The 19,097-nt window shown below is 40.9% G+C and overlaps 1 protein-coding gene across 1 annotated transcript; it reads left to right on the forward strand.

Annotated features, from left to right (window-relative positions):
- The first annotated feature begins 8 nt into the window (after positions 1-8).
- Positions 9-2,325, forward strand: GPR12 (G protein-coupled receptor 12). Its single transcript, XM_003797626.1, has 2 exons — positions 9-90; positions 851-2,325. Exon 2 carries the CDS (start codon positions 866-868, stop codon positions 1,868-1,870), a length of 1,005 nt encoding a protein of 334 aa, XP_003797674.1. The 5' UTR covers positions 9-90; positions 851-865; the 3' UTR covers positions 1,871-2,325.
- The last annotated feature ends 16,772 nt before the right edge of the window (positions 2,326-19,097 follow it).

Below are 19,097 nucleotides of genomic sequence, written 5' to 3' on the forward strand. Positions count from 1 at the left end.
CCGCCACGGGCACCGGCGGCGACATGCGACACGAGTAGCCCGCAAGCTTTGGAACCACCAGAGGAGCCCCCTCGGCCTGAGCGCGCCAAGGTGACCCCCTCGATGATACCCCGGCCCCGCGGGCCGCCTGTCCCGGTGGCCTTTCTGTCCCTCTCGGGTCTGCCACCTGTCCCCGCCGCAGGGGGAGTGGCGGCAGTGCATGGGCATCCGTCTGTCTGTCTGTCTGTCTGTCTTGGCACCTCCATTGCACACACCTGCCTTTTGTAGCCCTCCCCGACTGCCCCGGGCACACGGGGGGAGTCTGGGACCCCCTCTTTGTTCCAGTCGGAGGTATGCTTGAGAGTGTGCACGCGCGAGAGGGATGTTTCTGGAGGGTGGGAGTTTGATGGAAATGGGCGATTTAAATATTCCATCGAGGATGGCGGCTCCAGCTAGCGACTGGCCGCAGCCTCGTGGTTTTCTCGGCAGCAGCCCAAATGTCAAACAGTTGATGGTTTTCAGCATGGAGATGTGATTTTCGAATGTGCATTCCCGGCGCTTTAGCAGACAGAGCCCCGCGAGTCCCTGTGTGCCTGCCTCCCTTGCGCTCGCGTTTTGAAGTCCTGCCCTGTGTTTTCCCCACTGCCAAACGGGGTTTTTGTTGCAGAGTTTAAACCACGGAGACTTTGGCTTTTGTTTTTATTTAACAACAGTTTGTAATTCCCGAAGCCTGTGGCGTTTGATACTGGTATCTGAACAGGGGCTGGCTTTCTGTTTGTGTGTGTCTGTGTTTTTGTTTTGTCTTGTTGCATGATCTTGGACTGTCCCCCTGCTGTATCTAAACATTAAAAAGCCTGTCTTTTCGTTGAAGAGGACAGGGGTTAAAATGAATGAAGACCTGAAGGTCAATTTAAGCGGGCTGCCTCGGGACTATTTAGATGCCGCTGCCGCGGAGAACGTCTCGGCTGCTGTCTCCAACCAGGTTCCTGTGGTAGAGCCAGAGCCTGAGCTGGTAGTCAACCCCTGGGACATTGTCTTGTGTACCTCGGGGACCCTCATCTCCTGTGAAAATGCCATTGTGGTCCTCATCATCTTCCACAACCCCAGCCTGCGAGCACCCATGTTCCTGCTGATAGGCAGCCTGGCTCTTGCAGACCTGCTGGCCGGCATTGGCCTCATCATCAATTTTGTTTTTGCCTACCTGCTTCAGTCGGAAGCCACCAAGCTGGTCACGATCGGCCTCATTGTAGCCTCTTTTTCTGCCTCTGTCTGCAGCTTGCTGGCCATCACTGTTGACCGCTACCTCTCGCTGTATTACGCTCTGACGTACCATTCGGAGAGGACGGTCACGTTTACCTATGTCATGCTGGTCATGCTCTGGGGGACCTCCATCTGCCTGGGGCTGCTACCCGTGCTGGGCTGGAACTGCCTCCGAGACGAGTCCACCTGCAGCGTGGTCAGACCGCTCACCAAGAACAACACGGCCATCCTCTCCGTCTCCTTCCTCTTCATGTTTGCGCTCATGCTTCAGCTCTACGTCCAGATCTGTAAGATCGTGATGCGGCACGCCCATCAGATAGCGCTGCAGCACCACTTCCTGGCCACGTCGCACTACGTGACCACCCGCAAAGGGGTCTCGACCCTCGCCATCATCCTGGGGACCTTCGCCGCCTGCTGGATGCCTTTCACCCTCTATTCCTTGATAGCAGATTACACCTACCCTTCCATCTACACCTACGCCACCCTTCTGCCTGCCACCTACAACTCCATCATCAACCCTGTCATATATGCTTTCAGAAACCAAGAGATCCAGAAAGCCCTCTGCCTCATTTGCTGTGGCTGCATCCCGTCCAGCCTCGCCCAGAGAGCACGGTCACCCAGCGACGTGTAGTGTCCCGCCTAGAGGACCCCGCATTTCCCCGGCACTCCCACTGCCGGCGAGGACTGAGATGCTTCCCCGAATTCTTTGCACTGGATTCTTTGTCAAGCCACAGGAGCACTTAGCATTCGTGATGCAATGACGCCATTTAGATGAGTTAAGTGATTGAAGTGAAAATAATGTGACCAGTGTTTTCACCATTTAAAACATTGTTGAGTTTTTTTTTTTGCTTAATATTATTTCGTTGTGTTTGGGGTAGGGATTTTTGCTTTATATTTTATTGGGAGGTTGTTGGTGGGTGGGAAAAGAAGGGATATGAGATGACCACAATGTTATGAAAAGTAAATGAGTCCCAGAGTTTTTACCTGGACTTTAAAATAAATCTGAGTTATGGAGGAAGAATTACTTTTTCCAGACATCTTTTTATTTTTTTTAATGTGAAGCTGGAGTTTCAATGCTGCATGTATATAACAGAACATGATCCCTTTCAAGTCAACAATAATAGTTTACATACTTATGTTTGGAAGGGACCTGATTTTGTTAACATGAACTCAGTAACAAGGCACCAACACTGAAATCATGAACCCATTCTTATCCATTCTTTCTTTCCTTTCAGCAATTACTGTCCATAAGGATTATTTTGGTACTTCTGTAAATGGTACAATTCCTTCTGCATGGTTGCCTGTGTTAGCTTGACCACTAGTTTCAAATGTTGCCGTGTAAAGCCAGGATCAAGAGAGTCATTTTTCAATATAGTTCTTCAATATGTCCTTTCTAAAATGAATCATGAAATAAGTTTTGAATTTCACATGAACTATGATTGATTAGATCCACCATTATAGTTTCATAAGCTACAGCCTGATTGTTTTGGGGAAATAAAAGGAAAAAAATGTTAATAATAGCTATCAAAATAGGTTAAATTTATTTTAGTATATTCTGAAAAATAAAATGTGAAGCTATGATGAAATATGAAAGCATTACCTTTACTATTTCTATCTGAAAATGTATTAATAGGCATTCCTGATTGAGACAATTAGAATTAAATATTATAGACCAGTGGTTCTCAGCCTGTGGGTGGCGAGCCACAGGAACTGTTTTAAAGGCCACAGCATTAGGAAGGCTGAGAACCACTGTTATAGACCAAGTTCTTCTGGTTCCTATTGTCTGTGGTGCAAAATGCATTTGAAACAGGTGGTCCCCTATTTTAATAAGATGTGTAAGTGTATAACATACCTACATGACTGTGATTTACATCAGCTATATCCTGTAAAGTGACAAGCAGAATGACTGTGTGGCTGTTCATGAAAAGTTAAGTTTGGAAAACTTTTCCTTCTTTTCACACACACACAAAAAAATTAAACGCAATAAAAACTGTATTGCCTGTTTTCAGAGATCAAGAATTTAGTCAGGAAACAACAAAGAAGAATTCATTTTAAACTTACTGTGACACCAGTGTGTCTGAGTGTCCCTTCTGTTAGTATAGACAGATGTAAACACAGGTTTCTTCCCTCCATCTGCAATGGATTTATAGTTGCATCTATATAACCAGTGGAAGAATTTCTTGGAAGAACATCGACTTAGCCTGTTCAGATGGCAGCGAGATCAGTATTTCTGGGTCCTTGGAGAATCATTTGTAATAAATTAACCTCATTGGTTTGTCTCAGATGTTATGCCCACAATGGAGTCAGACCATTCTGGTAGCCTGCACACTGAAGCCATCTCTCCAAAGCCTCTTCTAATGTAGCACAAGTGTGAATAAATCCTCTACTTGAATCTGTGTCTCCTCCCTGAGGTTACTTATGGAAGAAAGAGAGGGACTGAAATATTTAAGAATCGGGAAAGAATGTTCAATATGTTTCACTGTATGAGCAATCGAATCAAGTTGATGCCTTTAAAACATTTCTTTTGAACATTTCATGAAGTTGGAAGATTGAGTTTTATGAGTCTGTTCTAAATCACTTAAAATATAATAACCTCTCTATGGGACAATTGACAAAGGTAAGTTGGTTTGGGCATGGGCTGAAAAAATATCCATAATGAGGTTGTAAAGCAATAAATGATGTTTTTGTGAAAAAATGGTGGTTCTTATTTGCATATCTCTACTAATAAGAATTCAGATGACAAAATCTGTGCTATTATTGATCACAGTGTATGCTAGGCCCTATGCGGGGTGCTTTACCCGGTATTTTGCTATAGTCACAAAAACACATTTTTTTCGAGTGAGAAAACTAAGGCAGAGAAGCCAAGGAATTCATCCAAGGCCACAGAACCACAAGTGTAGAACCAGAATTTGGAGCCACGTTTTCCAAAGTCTGTCTCATCCCTTCCCTGTACTGGGTGATCATTCACCCTCACAGGTAAAACTGATATTTTACATGTTCTTATCACAAAGCTTTGGTTCTACAATTAAGACATAAAAGTTTCTGTTTAAAATGACATGTGACATGACTCCAACCTGGCCCTCCCCACTGGTAGGGGGTCTGTTCTTACCATGCTCTTTATGTGAGTATGGAACAGTCTTGTAATCGCTAGTTAAACTCTTGTTGTAACACTAATTCAAACATTAGTTATAACACGTGGGTTGCTTTTGGCCGGTGTTTTAAAAACATCTGATTTCAGCTAAGAGATGTTTCAATGTAGCTATATTGTTTAACTTTTGAAGATTGTTAAATGGTTTCGTGGTTTTCTACAAGGCTTCTTTTTTTATGAAGTGAACTTATTTTACAATGTGCACCTATCTCAAAATATAGGTAAATATGTGTGTGTATACATCTATTCAATAACATTAATTTTGCAACAGGACCAAATACATTATGGAAAACAATACTTCCAACAGTCCTCGGTAGCAGGTAATCTTTTTATTCCCTGTAATTAAAATTTCTAGCTACTAAAGAATTTGTTAGTTCCAGTAAAAACAGTTATCCTTGTAACTAAGACAGTTCAGTTATCTTACCAGAATCCTTAAGTTAGGTTCAGTTATCTTACCAGAATCCTACTTACCTAGGTTATAACTATTGGGTTTTGTTTCTTTTTATCTCTTTACCTCTGTCTTTGCATGGCGCCTGGAGGGAGAGAAGGGTGCAGTTAGAGCCCCTCCTTCCCTGGAAGCCTAAATTAAAGAGCCAAGTTGCAGAGTGGAGGATTTCTCATTTGACTTGTCCTGCAGAAACAGTCTTAGATTGCCCCCAGATTTAAAGCAGGTTTGAAACAAGATGTTTAAAGGCGCAGATGATGCATACAGATATTCAGTGCCAATGAAAGTGTCTTGGAGACTTCTTAAAATTTTTAAAAATATATACTTAATCCATTATCAAAATAATGATTGCCTTTCTTTCATGGTAATATATTATCATATAAAGTTAAGATGACTTGCCATTTCAGATTTAAAATATATACAGAGGGTGCCAAAAATGTATACACATTTTGAGAGATGTTATCTATGTATTAGTTTTTGAAAATGAATTAAAAGTACTATTACTGGTCCAGTGTACCTAGACTTGCTATGCACATCCATTTTCCTTGCAATTTTTACACTTTTGGGAAATGATTGATTTCGCTTCCAACAAGATCTCTTTAAATGTGTATACTTTCGGCACCTCCTGTATTACTAAGTGACTTCTGTGACATTGTTTTGAAGAACATTTAAATTTCTACCTTTTTTTAAATTTAATTTTTTTGTTAAATTATAGCAGTGTACATTAATATTATCATGGGGTACAGTGTACTGTTTCTGCATACAATTTGAAATACTTTCATCCAATGGGTTAACATAGCCTTCATGTTTTTTCTTAGTTATTGTGTTAAGACATTTATATTCTACATTTAGAGAGATTCACATGTACCCTTATAGGCATGATCCCACCAATCACCCTCCCTTCACCCACCCTCCCCCCTCCCTAAATTTCTACCTTGATTGTATGCCTGGTGTAATAAACAGATTGCCTTCTTGTCTCTTTTAACAATTTCAATGGTTATTCATTGGCTTTGGTATCTGGTTAGAACCTTTAAATCTGTTTAGAATTTTAAGAATCATCAAACTAATAGTTTTGTATATCATGGTTCAAGTTCGCAGACAACTCTGTCTTGTGGCAAACGATGCAGAAAAAAATATTGGTAATTTTTATCAGGGTTTCCCAAATTTTATGTATTTAAAGGGTATAAAAATCATAAGAGAATCATGTTGAAATGCAAATTATGCTTCAGTAAGTTGGGGTGTGGCTCTAACAAGCTCCTGGGTGATGCTGATGCTGGTGGTGAGTGGGTGACACTTTGAGTAACAAGGATGTGTCACACTTCTAGCATTCTTAAAATACAAATACAGCATACAGATATGGTGTAAATAAATACGTATCTTTAAAGTGTTTATTCTTGATAGTGGTTAATAAATAGTCTGTGATTGATATGAACTTTGAACATTTTCCAGAACAACTCAGTATCTAGTAAAGATCTAGAAATGTATTCCATGGTAATGAGCTCACATTGTAAAATCCTACTTATCATTGTCTTGTTACAGTTCGTTCAGAAGTGTTATATGTTAATATAGCATGTTGCGATAGGTATGTGTGAGTATACCTAGCAACCTTTCCACATCCATTTTTTCAAGGAGGGCAATTTTCTTTGGGAAATGAATGCTTTGTGTTTGCAGGCTGTATATGCCTTACGTGAGTTCATCTTGAGACAATTGAGATGGAAACTTTGTTCTCTGGGTTCTAAAACTCAATTGAACTCATCCCACGGCAACATTTTTATAGAAAAATGAATCAGAGAATTTTTTAAATAGCTTACCTTCATTTGACATTTATCTGTAACCTTTTATTTGTCAGCATCAAAGAAGATACCCTTAACGTTAACAGTGACCAATCCCCTGTTACTATGCTGCCTTTCTGCCCAAGGAGGTGAGAATTTTTTTTATCCAAAAGAAGTATGTTAATGTACATAGAAGAGATAGATTTTAATAAATAACTTATCTTCTTCTATTTTTTTTTTTTGAGACAGAGTCTCACTTTGTGCTCCAGGATAGAGTGCTGTGAAGTCATAGCTCACAGCAGCCTTAAACTCCTGGGTTTGAGCAATCCTCTTGCCTCAGCCTCCCCAATGGCTGGGACTACAGACACCCACCACACCACCTGGCTAGTTTTTCTATTTTTAATAGAGAGGAGGTCTCACTCTTGCTCAGGCTAGTTGGCCTCCCAAGGGCTAGGATTACAGAAGAGAGTCACTTTGGCTGTCCTAGATTTTAATATTTAACTTAATTATGTCCATTGTATAAAATATTTACAGAAAAGACCTAGAAATTTTTAATCATAAAAATTCAAATACTAGCATCAAACACCAGGGAACAAACTTTCAGTTGAAAATAAGTTTGAAGCAGAAATGGAAACAATTACTAGGGCATAGATTCCCTTGGTAGTTGACTATTCAAATGAACAATTACTAGTAGAACACTTTCAGTAGGTAAAAGAGCATCTTATGGAATTCTGTGTAAGACTTTAGATTTGCATTTCTCACCAAACAACATACTTTGAACCCATGGTCTTCTTATTTGGGTTGGTGAAAATACAAACCTTCCATATAAAGAGACGCAATGGCCCCTCTTTTACAAACATCCTGTGGTTATGGGGCTAAAATCTAAGGCAAAATTGATTCTGACCCAATTATATCATTACTCCTTCCAGGATCCTTTTGAATCAAGAGTAAGTTTATTCAGGGGGTCTATAGTATCTAATAATTGGAAGAAAATTGAATCGATGGAGTAGAATTTGCTATATCACATCTAATTCACTCAAGTCAATATATCTTTGAAAACTTTCCCTAATGCCTAGCAGTGTTTTAATGTTATGAATCTCAGTCTTTCTACATTATCATTGCATTTTTGTCTTGGCCTGGCCGTTAGAGATACAGAGAATCCCCTGGTCCCAGCTAACACTGATAGGTTGACAATATCCATTAAACAACATTTTTCTCTTCTTCTTCAAATACATTATCCCAACTGAATCATTTATTTCTATTTTATTTTATCTCCTTTTGACATTTTCCTGATTCTCTTTTTCCATATCACCTACCATTTCTCTGCATATACCTGCAAGTCAAGTGATTGAAGTGTGGATATAATATCCATCCACTAAATGGTGCTACATAGGACAGAATGATGGATTATTTTCTGCTTACCATATAGCAGTGGTTCTTTGAGGAAGGGCCCCAACCAGCAGCAGATCTTTTGAGGACATGTTAAAAATGCAGTCTCAAAAAAAAAAAAAAAAATGCATTTTCAGGTCTCACCTCAGACTTGCTGCTCAGAAACTTAGGGTTTTCTGAGGCCCAGCAATCTGAGTTTTAATAAGCCTTCCAGGTGTTTCTGATGCATGGTAGTATTTCAGAGTCAGGTCACACAGCTCTGTGAATCCTAACATCTTACTGACATTACTAAAGACATCAACTTCTCAGCATTACAGCACCTCCTGCCTGTGGCTATGCCAGGCAGTCCTCACAGAGGATTTTGGTTTGGAGAGATACCGCCTTGCACTGATTTCTACAGAATTATTTTCTAATTCACTTAAACTTCTGCCCCCTTCCATTAGGACGGTACTGCTGTCATCCTTCCTGGGTCACGTCCCTCAGATAGAGAGGCAATTCTGTAAGAAGAAGAAAATCCAAAGAGACCTTTTTTTTGGCATCATAAAGATGAGTCTTTTCCTTTTCCTGTGCATGACCTATCTATGAATTTTCCAGAATATTCCACAGTCAGGACCTCAGCCAAACAGTTGTGCGTCATCTGTCCATCCACACCCTGCCGTGTAGCCACACACTTGCCTTCCTCCCTCACACTTCCACTTCCTTCCACCTTCATTCTCTAATCCCAGACCGGAAATCTTCAGTGAGGAAGCCCAGAGAACTAGGCCAGTGTATTGAACTAGTTCCTCCCTCACACTTCCACCTCCTTCCACCTTCATTCTTTAATCCCAGACCAGAAATCTTCAGTGAGGAAGTCCAGAGAACTAGGCCAGTGTATTCTGGCTAGTTCTATGATGTCCAGCAGGCACCGCCTCGTCAAGCCTGAGTCAGGATCAAAACACGTCCATGATTCTGGACTGGGACAGCAGTTGCTAGGATAAAGATTGGTCGACCTCTCACCCCGACCTGCCACTAATGTCATGACCCTAAGGTTCTCAGTCCGGAAAGATGAATAAATAAGAGCAATAAATAGATTTTAACAGGACTTTTCTCAATTCCAGGGACCGACTTGATGCTAGCTAAACCAAGTTGCCTCTGTTGACAGCACAGAAGGATACCATTTTCATGGGTGCCTTTTATCCTACTAAATCCTAAACTGCTCTGCTTAGGAATGTTCGAAGCTAAGGGAACGTAGTTTAAATACTCAAAAATGTTTATTATTAAAGACGCTTTCTTTTTGTACTTTCAAGATCCAGGTTAAGAAGCAGGAAACCCAACAGTACACAGTACAGAGTGACCCTTCCTCCCTGAACAGGCTCTGGGAAAGAGGCAGCTACTCTCCCAGCTCAGTGACCAGATGTTTTCCAATGGGGGTGCATTTTTCACGAGAGACTTTTGGGAAGTCTTCAGTGAGAATGTAGCTTTTTCTATAACACCTGAATCCAGAGGTGAAAGCTAAAGTAACCCAGAGCCCTAAACTAGGAGCCCTGGCTGTAAGCGAAGACATGCCCCTGACCTTGCTCCCTCTCATGTTTGCATCCCTGTGAAGTTTGTCAAGGGACCGGGCTACCCCTCTCCCCCTCCACACCATCAACTTAACACTAACATCTCAATGGGGTTCATAAAGCAGGGCTGGCCCCGGTTTTCATTGAAAAAGCTTCTCTCAGCAATTGTTTTAGTCTGGAAACTCCCGACAAATCCTGGGAGTGTTTTCTAGATAGTATGTATCAAGCTTGTGTGCAGACAGTTCTTTCCACTTTTCAGACTTTGTTTTCCCCTCTTGTTACTAGGCGGCTCTTAACAGATTCATTCCAGGAGGCTGGTGAGGTTGGAGAGGTTTGGAAAAAAACACCTGGTGAGTTCAGAGTGCCCGCCTCAACCTGTAGACCTTGATGGAGCGATGTGCCTTGAACCAGCAACGCTGATGGCAGATGCCATTGATGTGAACCACCAGTTCTATGATCTTCATTCACAAAGTGACTAAGAACATGAGGTCTAGTCTCACGCTGCCTGGGTTCATGTCCCACCTCTGTCAGTGCCTGCTTGACTGTCCTTGAGAAAGTTACTTAACCTTTCTGAGTGTCCAGGTCCTTGTTTGCTGAAATGAGCAGCCTAGGAGAACCTGCCTGGTGCTGTTGGGTGAGATAAGACATATGGGAGTTTTAATATAGTGCTTGGCACATATTTACCTGGATCTGACTTTCCAGTAGCATTAATAATTTAGTACAGTTGTTGTATTGTTATTATTATTGCTTCTTGCTCCAAGCCTATCACTAATATTGCTTCTACTAGTTAATGAGCTAGGAACCCAGATAAAACCTTTACATACAGTATCTCATGTAATCTTTTCAGCAATGCTATGAGGTATGCATTGGTATTCTCTATTGCAAATAAACTGGTGCACAGAGAGGTTAAGCAACTTGCCTAAAACCACACAGCTTTTGCGTATGTCACTGTGAACACTTAGAAACAGGCAGAGCCCACTAAGAAATGCCTAATAAGCCAAGTGTGATCTGTACATGACAAAGTAAGAAGATTCTCCAAAGACAACCCAGGCTTACCGCCAGAGAAGTGGCACAGAAATGTCCAACCAGGGACTAAGCTAGTAGGCCCTGAGGACAGACAGACTCCATGGAAACAGCAGGATGCTGATGGATCTCAAAGGCGCTGCTCTTAAAGGCTGGGCCTGATTAGTGCAAAGAAGACCCAGGGTTTTTCCAGGAAGGGTAATCATGGTGAGATTCAAAGGGGTGAAGTATAATTCAATGGAGCTCATTAGGAGTGGGGATGACCCATAGAAGTATTTGGGTTTTTTTTTAATGACATTTTAATTTGGACCAATTCTCTTAAAAAAAAACCCTGAAAATTGCATTTAAATAAATTTTGGTGCAATCACTAAAAGCCCACATTTAAGTGCTTTGTGAATTTTATAAATGTAAGATTTAAAACGTTTTATTTGTTTGTTGAAAGCCATCAAAGTGAGTGTTCCAAAAAAGAGTTTAGTGATCAAAAGTTTGCATCAGTATTGACATGGATTTGAATGAATTAAAGAAAATATATAGTTAGTTTTAAAAAATTATTATTTTATGTGCAAACTTTTCAAACATAAAACATAGCTCAGGGTTGGGTGGCACCTATGGCTCAAAGGAGTTGGGCGCCAACCCCATATACCAGAGGCGGTGGGTTCAAACCCGGCCCCCGGCCAAAAACTGTAAAAAAAAAAAAACATAGCTCAGGGTTTTTCATTTTGAATAAATTCATTAGACGTCTTGGTGGTTGCAGAGTCCACAGTCTGAGGCTAGAAAGGACTCTCCAAGCACTTCACTTGACTCACCAGGAAGCCCTGGCCCAGGCTGGGCTTTACAGGTTGACTTTACACAGTCACTGTCTGGAAAAGAACACGCCAGAACCTGAATCTGGAATGCTGATTCCTTGTCTAGAACTTCCTTCTGGGGAAGATTTTTATTAACAAGGAAAAGCTTAAAATGTGAAAGGCTCTGTGTAGTGTGCCTCCTCGTAGTTACCACTGGCTATTAGATATTATAGTTATAGTTGAATAATAACTATTGCCATGAGGGGTGACACTTCCTGTGTCCTGTTCCAGGCACTTTGCTAAGGGCTCTATGGGCATCAACTTATTAATTCTTCATCCACAAAGTTGGTATTTGAAAGTATCGCTCTTACTGCTTATAAGGGTGGTGTTTGTACATGCAAATTGAGAGCAATTCCCACGATCCTTCTCCTTCTGTGTCTACTGATTTTCTGTACTACATATCCCTGGAGCTTAACAGGCTTTCATACTGTCTGGGCCAAAATTCACCAATAACTTACTGGCCTAATACTCAACATGCATTTCAGAAGTGCAATACACATTTCAATACACATTGGATGACATTTGTGTAACTAATGTATCAGTACAAAATGACAAGCACATTAATCGTTAAGATTCTTTGTCACATCAGGGCTGGAAAGCTTTAAAGAGGGGTTTACAGGGGTCCAGAACCTGTTTCTGTCCTGCCAGAAGGTGTGGACCCTATCCCACCCATGTCAAACTTTACAAGAGTGTTTGTCTCACCTTTTTGAAAAGGGGCTGGGAAAATCACACACATGGCAGGGTGATGATCTTGTGAAAATAATAATGACACAACTACTCTTAACAATCACAACACATAGTGAAATGTATCAGGTGTTTGCTGTTCCAGGCACTGTAGTGGGCAGTTTACATAAGGAAACTCTTTCGGTCTTTACAATGACCTGGTGGCATTTAGGGACTTTCATTATCTATCTTTCACAGGTGAGGAAATTAAGGACTGAGAAACTAACATGCCCAAGATCCCCCATCTGTTAAGTGGCAGGTCTGTCCAAGCCCACAACCACCTTCTCTTCACTAGCCATGCTTGCTTCCACCTGTCCGGAAGGATTAACCTGGGAGTCTCCGACAGGCCTATTACATGATACCAGCTTCAATTGCTCAGAATCTTTGTTGTAATACCTCTCAATAGAAAACTATCTTCCACCAATGCTGGTGTTTCTGTTCAAACACCTGACCACAACTTTAAGTCATTTGCATTAGAGATGTGGCCAGAAGATGGCCATGCCCACTCTGCTGGGCCAGTGGGGCCCTAATCCTCTTCATACAAGGTAATTTTATAAGTCTCAAACAATAATTCTTTCAAAGAAAGCATAGACGACATCTGACCTTATGGAATGACTTTCTTAAGCTGAAGAAATTCTCAAAATAGGCTAATAAACAAAAATAGGATTTTTTTTTTAAATCGGTACAGTTGCTTTCTTAGTTCTATTGAGTGAGAAAAGGCATAGACTGGTTATTTTCTAGTCTGCCAAGTTTGCAAGCTTTTTAGAAGATGGTCCACGCTTTATAATTGATGAAAGATTTCACTGAAAGTGATGCATTTGGACAGTCTAGTTCAGTAGTGCAATCAGCTGACTCATAGACCTGAGGCCCATGAAAAATCTTATGTAGGCAACATTCAGTGAAACTGTACTTGAGTAATTTGTAGTGATGTGCATATGTGCACGTAATAGTGCAGACATATGATCTATGCACTCTTGTTTAGAATTTGGCAATAAGAAACTTTTGAGGATATGGAAAATCAAACTTGCTTTATTGCAACAGATAAAAAATAAAATAGTGATAATAGGACCAAACTAAGGAGCCCAAGAACACATACTCAATTATTCCAAACTCCTGTTTTTATATACTTTTGAAATACATAATTTAATTAATTAGTGAGCATTTTAAATGTTAATGTTACTGCACATTCTTTGGGTTGGCAAATATTTCATATAGAGCTATCAAATTTAAATAATTTATTTAAAAAGCTCTGTCAGCATTATTATTATTTGATCTCCTATAAAAATTCTAGAGCAAGGTTTTCTGATAGAACTCTCTCTGAGAGAACTTTTCTATGCAAAGACCAGGCACAGTGGCTCATGCCTATAATCCTAGCACTCTGGGAGGCCAAAGCAGGTGGATTGCCTGAACTCACAGGTTAGAGACCAGCCTGAGCAAAGGTGAGACCTTGTCTCTAAAAATAGCTAATCATTTTTCTCATGCTTTAGTTGAGGATTTTTATCATTTCATGCCTTAATTTATCCATCTTGAATCAATTTTTGTGAGTGGAGAAAGGTGCAGGTCCAGTTTCAGTCTTTTACATGAAATTGTTCTACCAGCACAATTTATTGAATAGGGATTCTTTCCCCCAGTGTATGTTCTTGTTTGGTTTATCAAAGATAAAACACTTGAAGATATCAGCCTGGGGAAAGACTTTATGAGGAAGACTTCAGTGGCAATTACAACAACAATAAAAATAAACAAATGGGACTTAATTAAACTGAAAAGCTTCTGTACAGCTAAGGGGACAACAACCAAAGCAAATAGACAACCTACACAATGGGAAAGGACATTTGCATATTTTGAATTGAATAAACACTTGATAACTAGGATCTACAGACAACTCAAATTAAGCAACATGAAAAAAGCCAACAATCACTTATATCAATAGGCAAGAGAGATGAATACTCCCCTCTCTAAAGAAGACAGATGAATGGCTAACAAACATATGAAAAAATGCTCAGTGTCCTAATTATTAGAGAAATGCAAATCCCAACTACCGTGAGATACCATCTAACCCCAGCAAGAATGGTCCACATCACAAAATCTCAAAACTTCAGATGCTGGGGTGGATGTGGAGAGAAGGGAACAGTTTTACACTGCTGGTGGGACTGCAAACTAATGCAACCTTTTTGGAAGGTTGGAAATATGGTGAACCCTCACAGAACTCAAATTAGACCTCCCATTTGATCCTGCAATCCCATTACTAGGCATCTACTCAGAAGAAAAAAAATCCTTTTACTGTAAGGACACTTGCACTAAACTGTTGATCACAGCTCAATTCACAATCGCCAAAATGTGGAAATGGCCCAAATGCCCACCAACCCAGGAATGGATTAACAAGCTGTGGCATATGTACACCATGGAATACTATTCAGCCATTAAAAAAGATGGAGACTTTACATCTTTTGTATCAACTTGGATGGAAGTGGAACATATTCTTCTTAGTAAAGCATCACAAGAATGGGGAAGCAAGAATTCAATGTACTCAATTCTGATATGAGGACAATTAATGACCTAGTACACATTGGAGGGTGGGGTAAGGGGAGAAGGGAATGAGGGGAGGGTGTGAGGGGGTCATGGTAGGGGATACACTTTTTGGGGGTGGGACACAATTATAAAAGGGACTTTATCTAACAAATGCAATCGATGTAACCTGGTTCTTTATAGCCTCAACAAATCCCCAACAATAAAATAAATAAATACAGCTGAGCATTGTGGCAGGTGCATATAGTCCCACCTACTCAGGAGGCTGAGACAAGAGAATCACTTGGGCCCAAGATTTTGAGGTTGCTGTGAGCTGTGATGCCACAACACTCTACCAAGGGCAACAAAGTGAGACTCTTGTTTAAAAAATAACAACTTTCCTATACAGTAACTACTCACTTCATGGGGGTTGATCATTTAAACTGTGACTACTGCAACTGAAGAACTAAATTTTTTATTTCATTTAATTTTAATCAACTTAAATTTAAAAAGCCACCTGTGGCCAGTAGCTACCATATTGGGCATCACAGAACTAGATATAAACTAATCTTCTCATGGAGACAACTATAATTTCAGGTATTTTTAGAAATCAGGTTTCTTCCTCTTGATCCTACTTACTATTCTACCAGCTTGAAATTAGACATTATGCCATATTTTTAAAAAAATCTAACGCATAGATTTCAAATCAATAAAACTAAAAAAATCAGGACTGATTCTTACTTTGGACAAGAGTTATTACCTCAAAAGATTCACTCTGGCCTTTTTAAAATAATACTTTTTTGTTTGTCTTTAAAATAAAATTAACTTACAGAAAGTAAAGCAAAATGTAACAATTCACAGAACCAAAAAGAAAGTTCCAGTGACAAAACCCATGCAGTGCTGAGCTCCAGGGCCCTTGTGTGCCTGTTTTGGCATCAGTCATTGATATCTGGCCAGGTCCCCCTGTCTGCTGCCGTTTGTCACTGTGGTGGAAGCCGAAGAGACGATCATCAGAGTATGTAGGGTGGGAATAGGGACAGGGCGCATCCTGGTCCTTCAGACACACACCAAAAAGACTTCCCAATGTTGCTGTCTCTTCAAAAGACAATTTTAGTTTGAGTTGTTTCTTTTCTTTTCTTTCTTTCTTTTTTTTTTTTTTTTGAGACAAAGTCTCAAGCTGTTGCCCTGGGTAGAGTGCCGTTGCGTCACAGCTCACAGCAACCTCAAACTCTCGGGCTCAAGTGATTCTCTCGCTTCAGCCTCCCAAGTAGCTGGGACTACAGGCGCCCACCACAACACCTGGCTATGTTTTTGTTGGCGTTACCATTGTTGTTTGGCAGTCCCAGCCGGGTTCAAACCCACCAGCCTGGGTGTATGTGGCTGGAGCCCTACCCACTGAGCTACAGGGGCCGCCTGGGCTTTTTATTTTCATTCTCCTTTTCCTAAAATTCCAAAGGGCTCCTGCCAATCTCTGCCCCCCAAATACCTTATTATTGGCCTTGTCCACCTTCCTGTATGGATTAAGGCCCTGTCACCTGGAGCAGGTATGGTAAGCAGACTTGCTTCTCACTCACCAAGCCAGTGGTTGGGGACAGCAGTGGCAGAGGACTCTCATCAGATGGCAGGTGGCAGCTCACTAGCAGGGCAGGAGAGGAATGAGGGAGGTTAGAATTAGAAACAGCGCCCTCAGCCCCACAACGTCTGTGCCCGGGACTCGCGGGTGAGCTGGCATCAGACCCGGAGGACTTAAATAAAAGTGGGACTAGTCAGTTTCCGCCTGCCTGGGGGAGGTGAACACTGCAGCAGGGGAAAGAGTGTCGGTCGCCACAAGCAGCCGCCTTTCCGCTGGCTCGCCAGATCACCTGCTATGATGAAAACAGTTTCTTGATTCTAATAAAACGCTTTTATCTCTGCAACTGTGCATGTCCTGCATGCCCCTCTCCCGCCCCCCAGATTTTCTGAGAGAAGAGGGAAAATGCAGGGTAATTTACAGCAGTCTTTCTTCTACAGAATTTTTCAAAAATCGCTTTCCCCAGGGGATTTAATTTGCTTTCATCTCAGTGGTGATTTCAGCACGAGATGGACACAGCAGAAGCCCCACCACCTCTAATGAAAGCGAACAGCATTGACCGGGCGGTGTGACTCTGCGTGAGCTCCAAGAGGCTGCTTGTTCACAGTGCGGTTGACAACTGGCTGATGGTGTGAAGAGTCTGCAATTAATTTTATACAGCCTCTTACCATATTATTGTGACACTTTGAGACCTGATCTTTAAAATGCTGAATACTGAAAACATTAAATTCTTTCCCGAATGTCCTCAGTTTCCACCATAGATTAAAATCAGATTGATGCACCCCACTTGCTAGTTGATGCACTTTACTTTAACTTTTTAAACAGCACAAATAATTTTTCATCAAATACCACAATGGCACTGTGCTGTAACTCTGTTGCTGAACTGAAAATGTACAAGTTTGTAGCTCATGCTGTGTAATAGCTTAGTTATAAAACAAAACAGTTCTCTCTGAGGCTTGTGACATTTTATATGTGGTATGGATGACAAGTAAATTTTGCTTCGTAAAAAGATAGTGCATTTCTTGATGTTGAATAGATACAGAGGTTGATTGTTTTCAATTTACCTAAAAATGCCATTTAGAAATTTTTTACATTCTACCTATCTCTAGAATGCAAAAACAAAACCTTGAAGAAGTAACAAAATGTAATTCAATGACATTTCTGCAAGACCTTGAGTAGACTGTTTTTTGCATAAACTAAACAATTTTAGAACGTATAAAAATGCAAAGATGACATGGGTCAAGCCATAGATTAAGCAGCAAATAAATATTTATATTTACCTCTCAAAATGAATTCTGATTTTGCCTTTGAGGATTTATCTTGTTTTGAGAATACAGTAGGACCTCCAGAGCTGACCACCTCCCTAAAATTTATTATTTTTAAATTTTATTTTATATATATATATATATTTTTTTTTTTTTTCCAGTTTTGGCCAGGGGCAGAGCTTGAACCTGCAACCCCTGGTATATGGGTCTATGGGGTCAGCCTACTCCTTGAGCCACAGGTGCTGCTCCCAGTGACCACCTTTTAAGTTGACCTAGTTTTCATGGACCAGACACCTACCACAGGTACTCAATGGAAGTTCCCTATGGTGACACTTCTGTATGTTGATCAGTTTCTTACAGTCCCTTGTGTGGTCAACTTAAAGAGGTTCTACTGTGTTTTCTAGGGCAGATTCCTATAGCACTCTGTTCCTCTGGACTAAGGAGAGCCTGTGGCCTGCCCCTGGGCTCTTGGAGGGGGTCACCAGCCACCTCCACCCTCATTCTGCCTGGCCACTGCCACTGCAGCCTGTTCTAGGGATGTCTGACTTCAGCAGGACCATGGCCCATCCAGCAGACACACTACTCTTGTAGGTCGGAATTTGCCACACCTTGTCCCTCCCTGGTGTCTGTGAGCAGAGTAGTTCTATGCTGGGAGCCCTCCTGGTCGCCTGCCAGCTCACCTGGGTGGCGGGTAAGCAGGTACCACGTGAAGGAAAGCAGCCAGTGGTTTCCAACTGGGGCCAGCAATGGTGTTGGGTGCGGCATGCCACCTCAGCACATATCACTGAGTTTTTTTCTGGACCTGAAAGCTTTACGAGCCAGGTTCTGTGAGGTATTCTGCTTCACCAGCAAGCTCAGACAACTCTTGGAAGTGAGTTGAAAAATACAAAAAGTATACTTTCTCCAGATCACGTAATTTTAGTCAACAGGAGCAAAGATATACATTAAATACAAATAGAGTAAGATATGAAAGAGAGGACAATTATGGGGAGGCTATCAAAACAGATTCCAGGAGAAGATGGACTCCACAGTCAAAGCACTCAGAAAGCGCAGTTAAAAACATTTACCTCAAAATTTACTCAACATATTTAATCAGATAGCTGAATTTGAGAAAGAAAAGAGAAGTAAGCCAGAAAATTAATACACCAAGAAAATCAGCACCATTACACCAAATGCTGTTAATTAAAATTTTAGGATGTTTTGTTCGTAACAGTCAAGTGTAGAAATCTCTGCTCCTAAAATTATTTGTAGCGATTACAGAAAGCAAATTTTTTTAGTTTTTCTCAAGTTCTATTCATTTCAGTTGTAGGTCCCTTTGTCCCAGCTTGGTTTTAAATGTTTATGCAGAGTATATTTCTTACTCTGACAATCTGAGTTTCTTCACTAGAAGTAATTCTCTGAAAGCTTTGTTACTTCATCGTATTGTGGTGTACATAGGAGCATTCCTGGGTTCACCACAGCCTGTTTCAGAGAGAATTAAATATATGTGTTGAACCCTTAAATCATTTTCATCAAAAATAACTTTATTCTTCTTTTTATTAAATTAAAAGCCCACAGATTTTATGTTTGAATGTTTTTTTGATTATGTCATTTGTTTACGTGTTAATTTTTTTGCAAACGCACAAAAAAAGA

Source organism: Otolemur garnettii, unplaced genomic scaffold, assembly GCF_000181295.1.
Source record: "Otolemur garnettii isolate 467f Iridium unplaced genomic scaffold, OtoGar3 scaffold00120, whole genome shotgun sequence".
Lineage (NCBI taxonomy): Eukaryota > Metazoa > Chordata > Mammalia > Primates > Galagidae > Otolemur > Otolemur garnettii.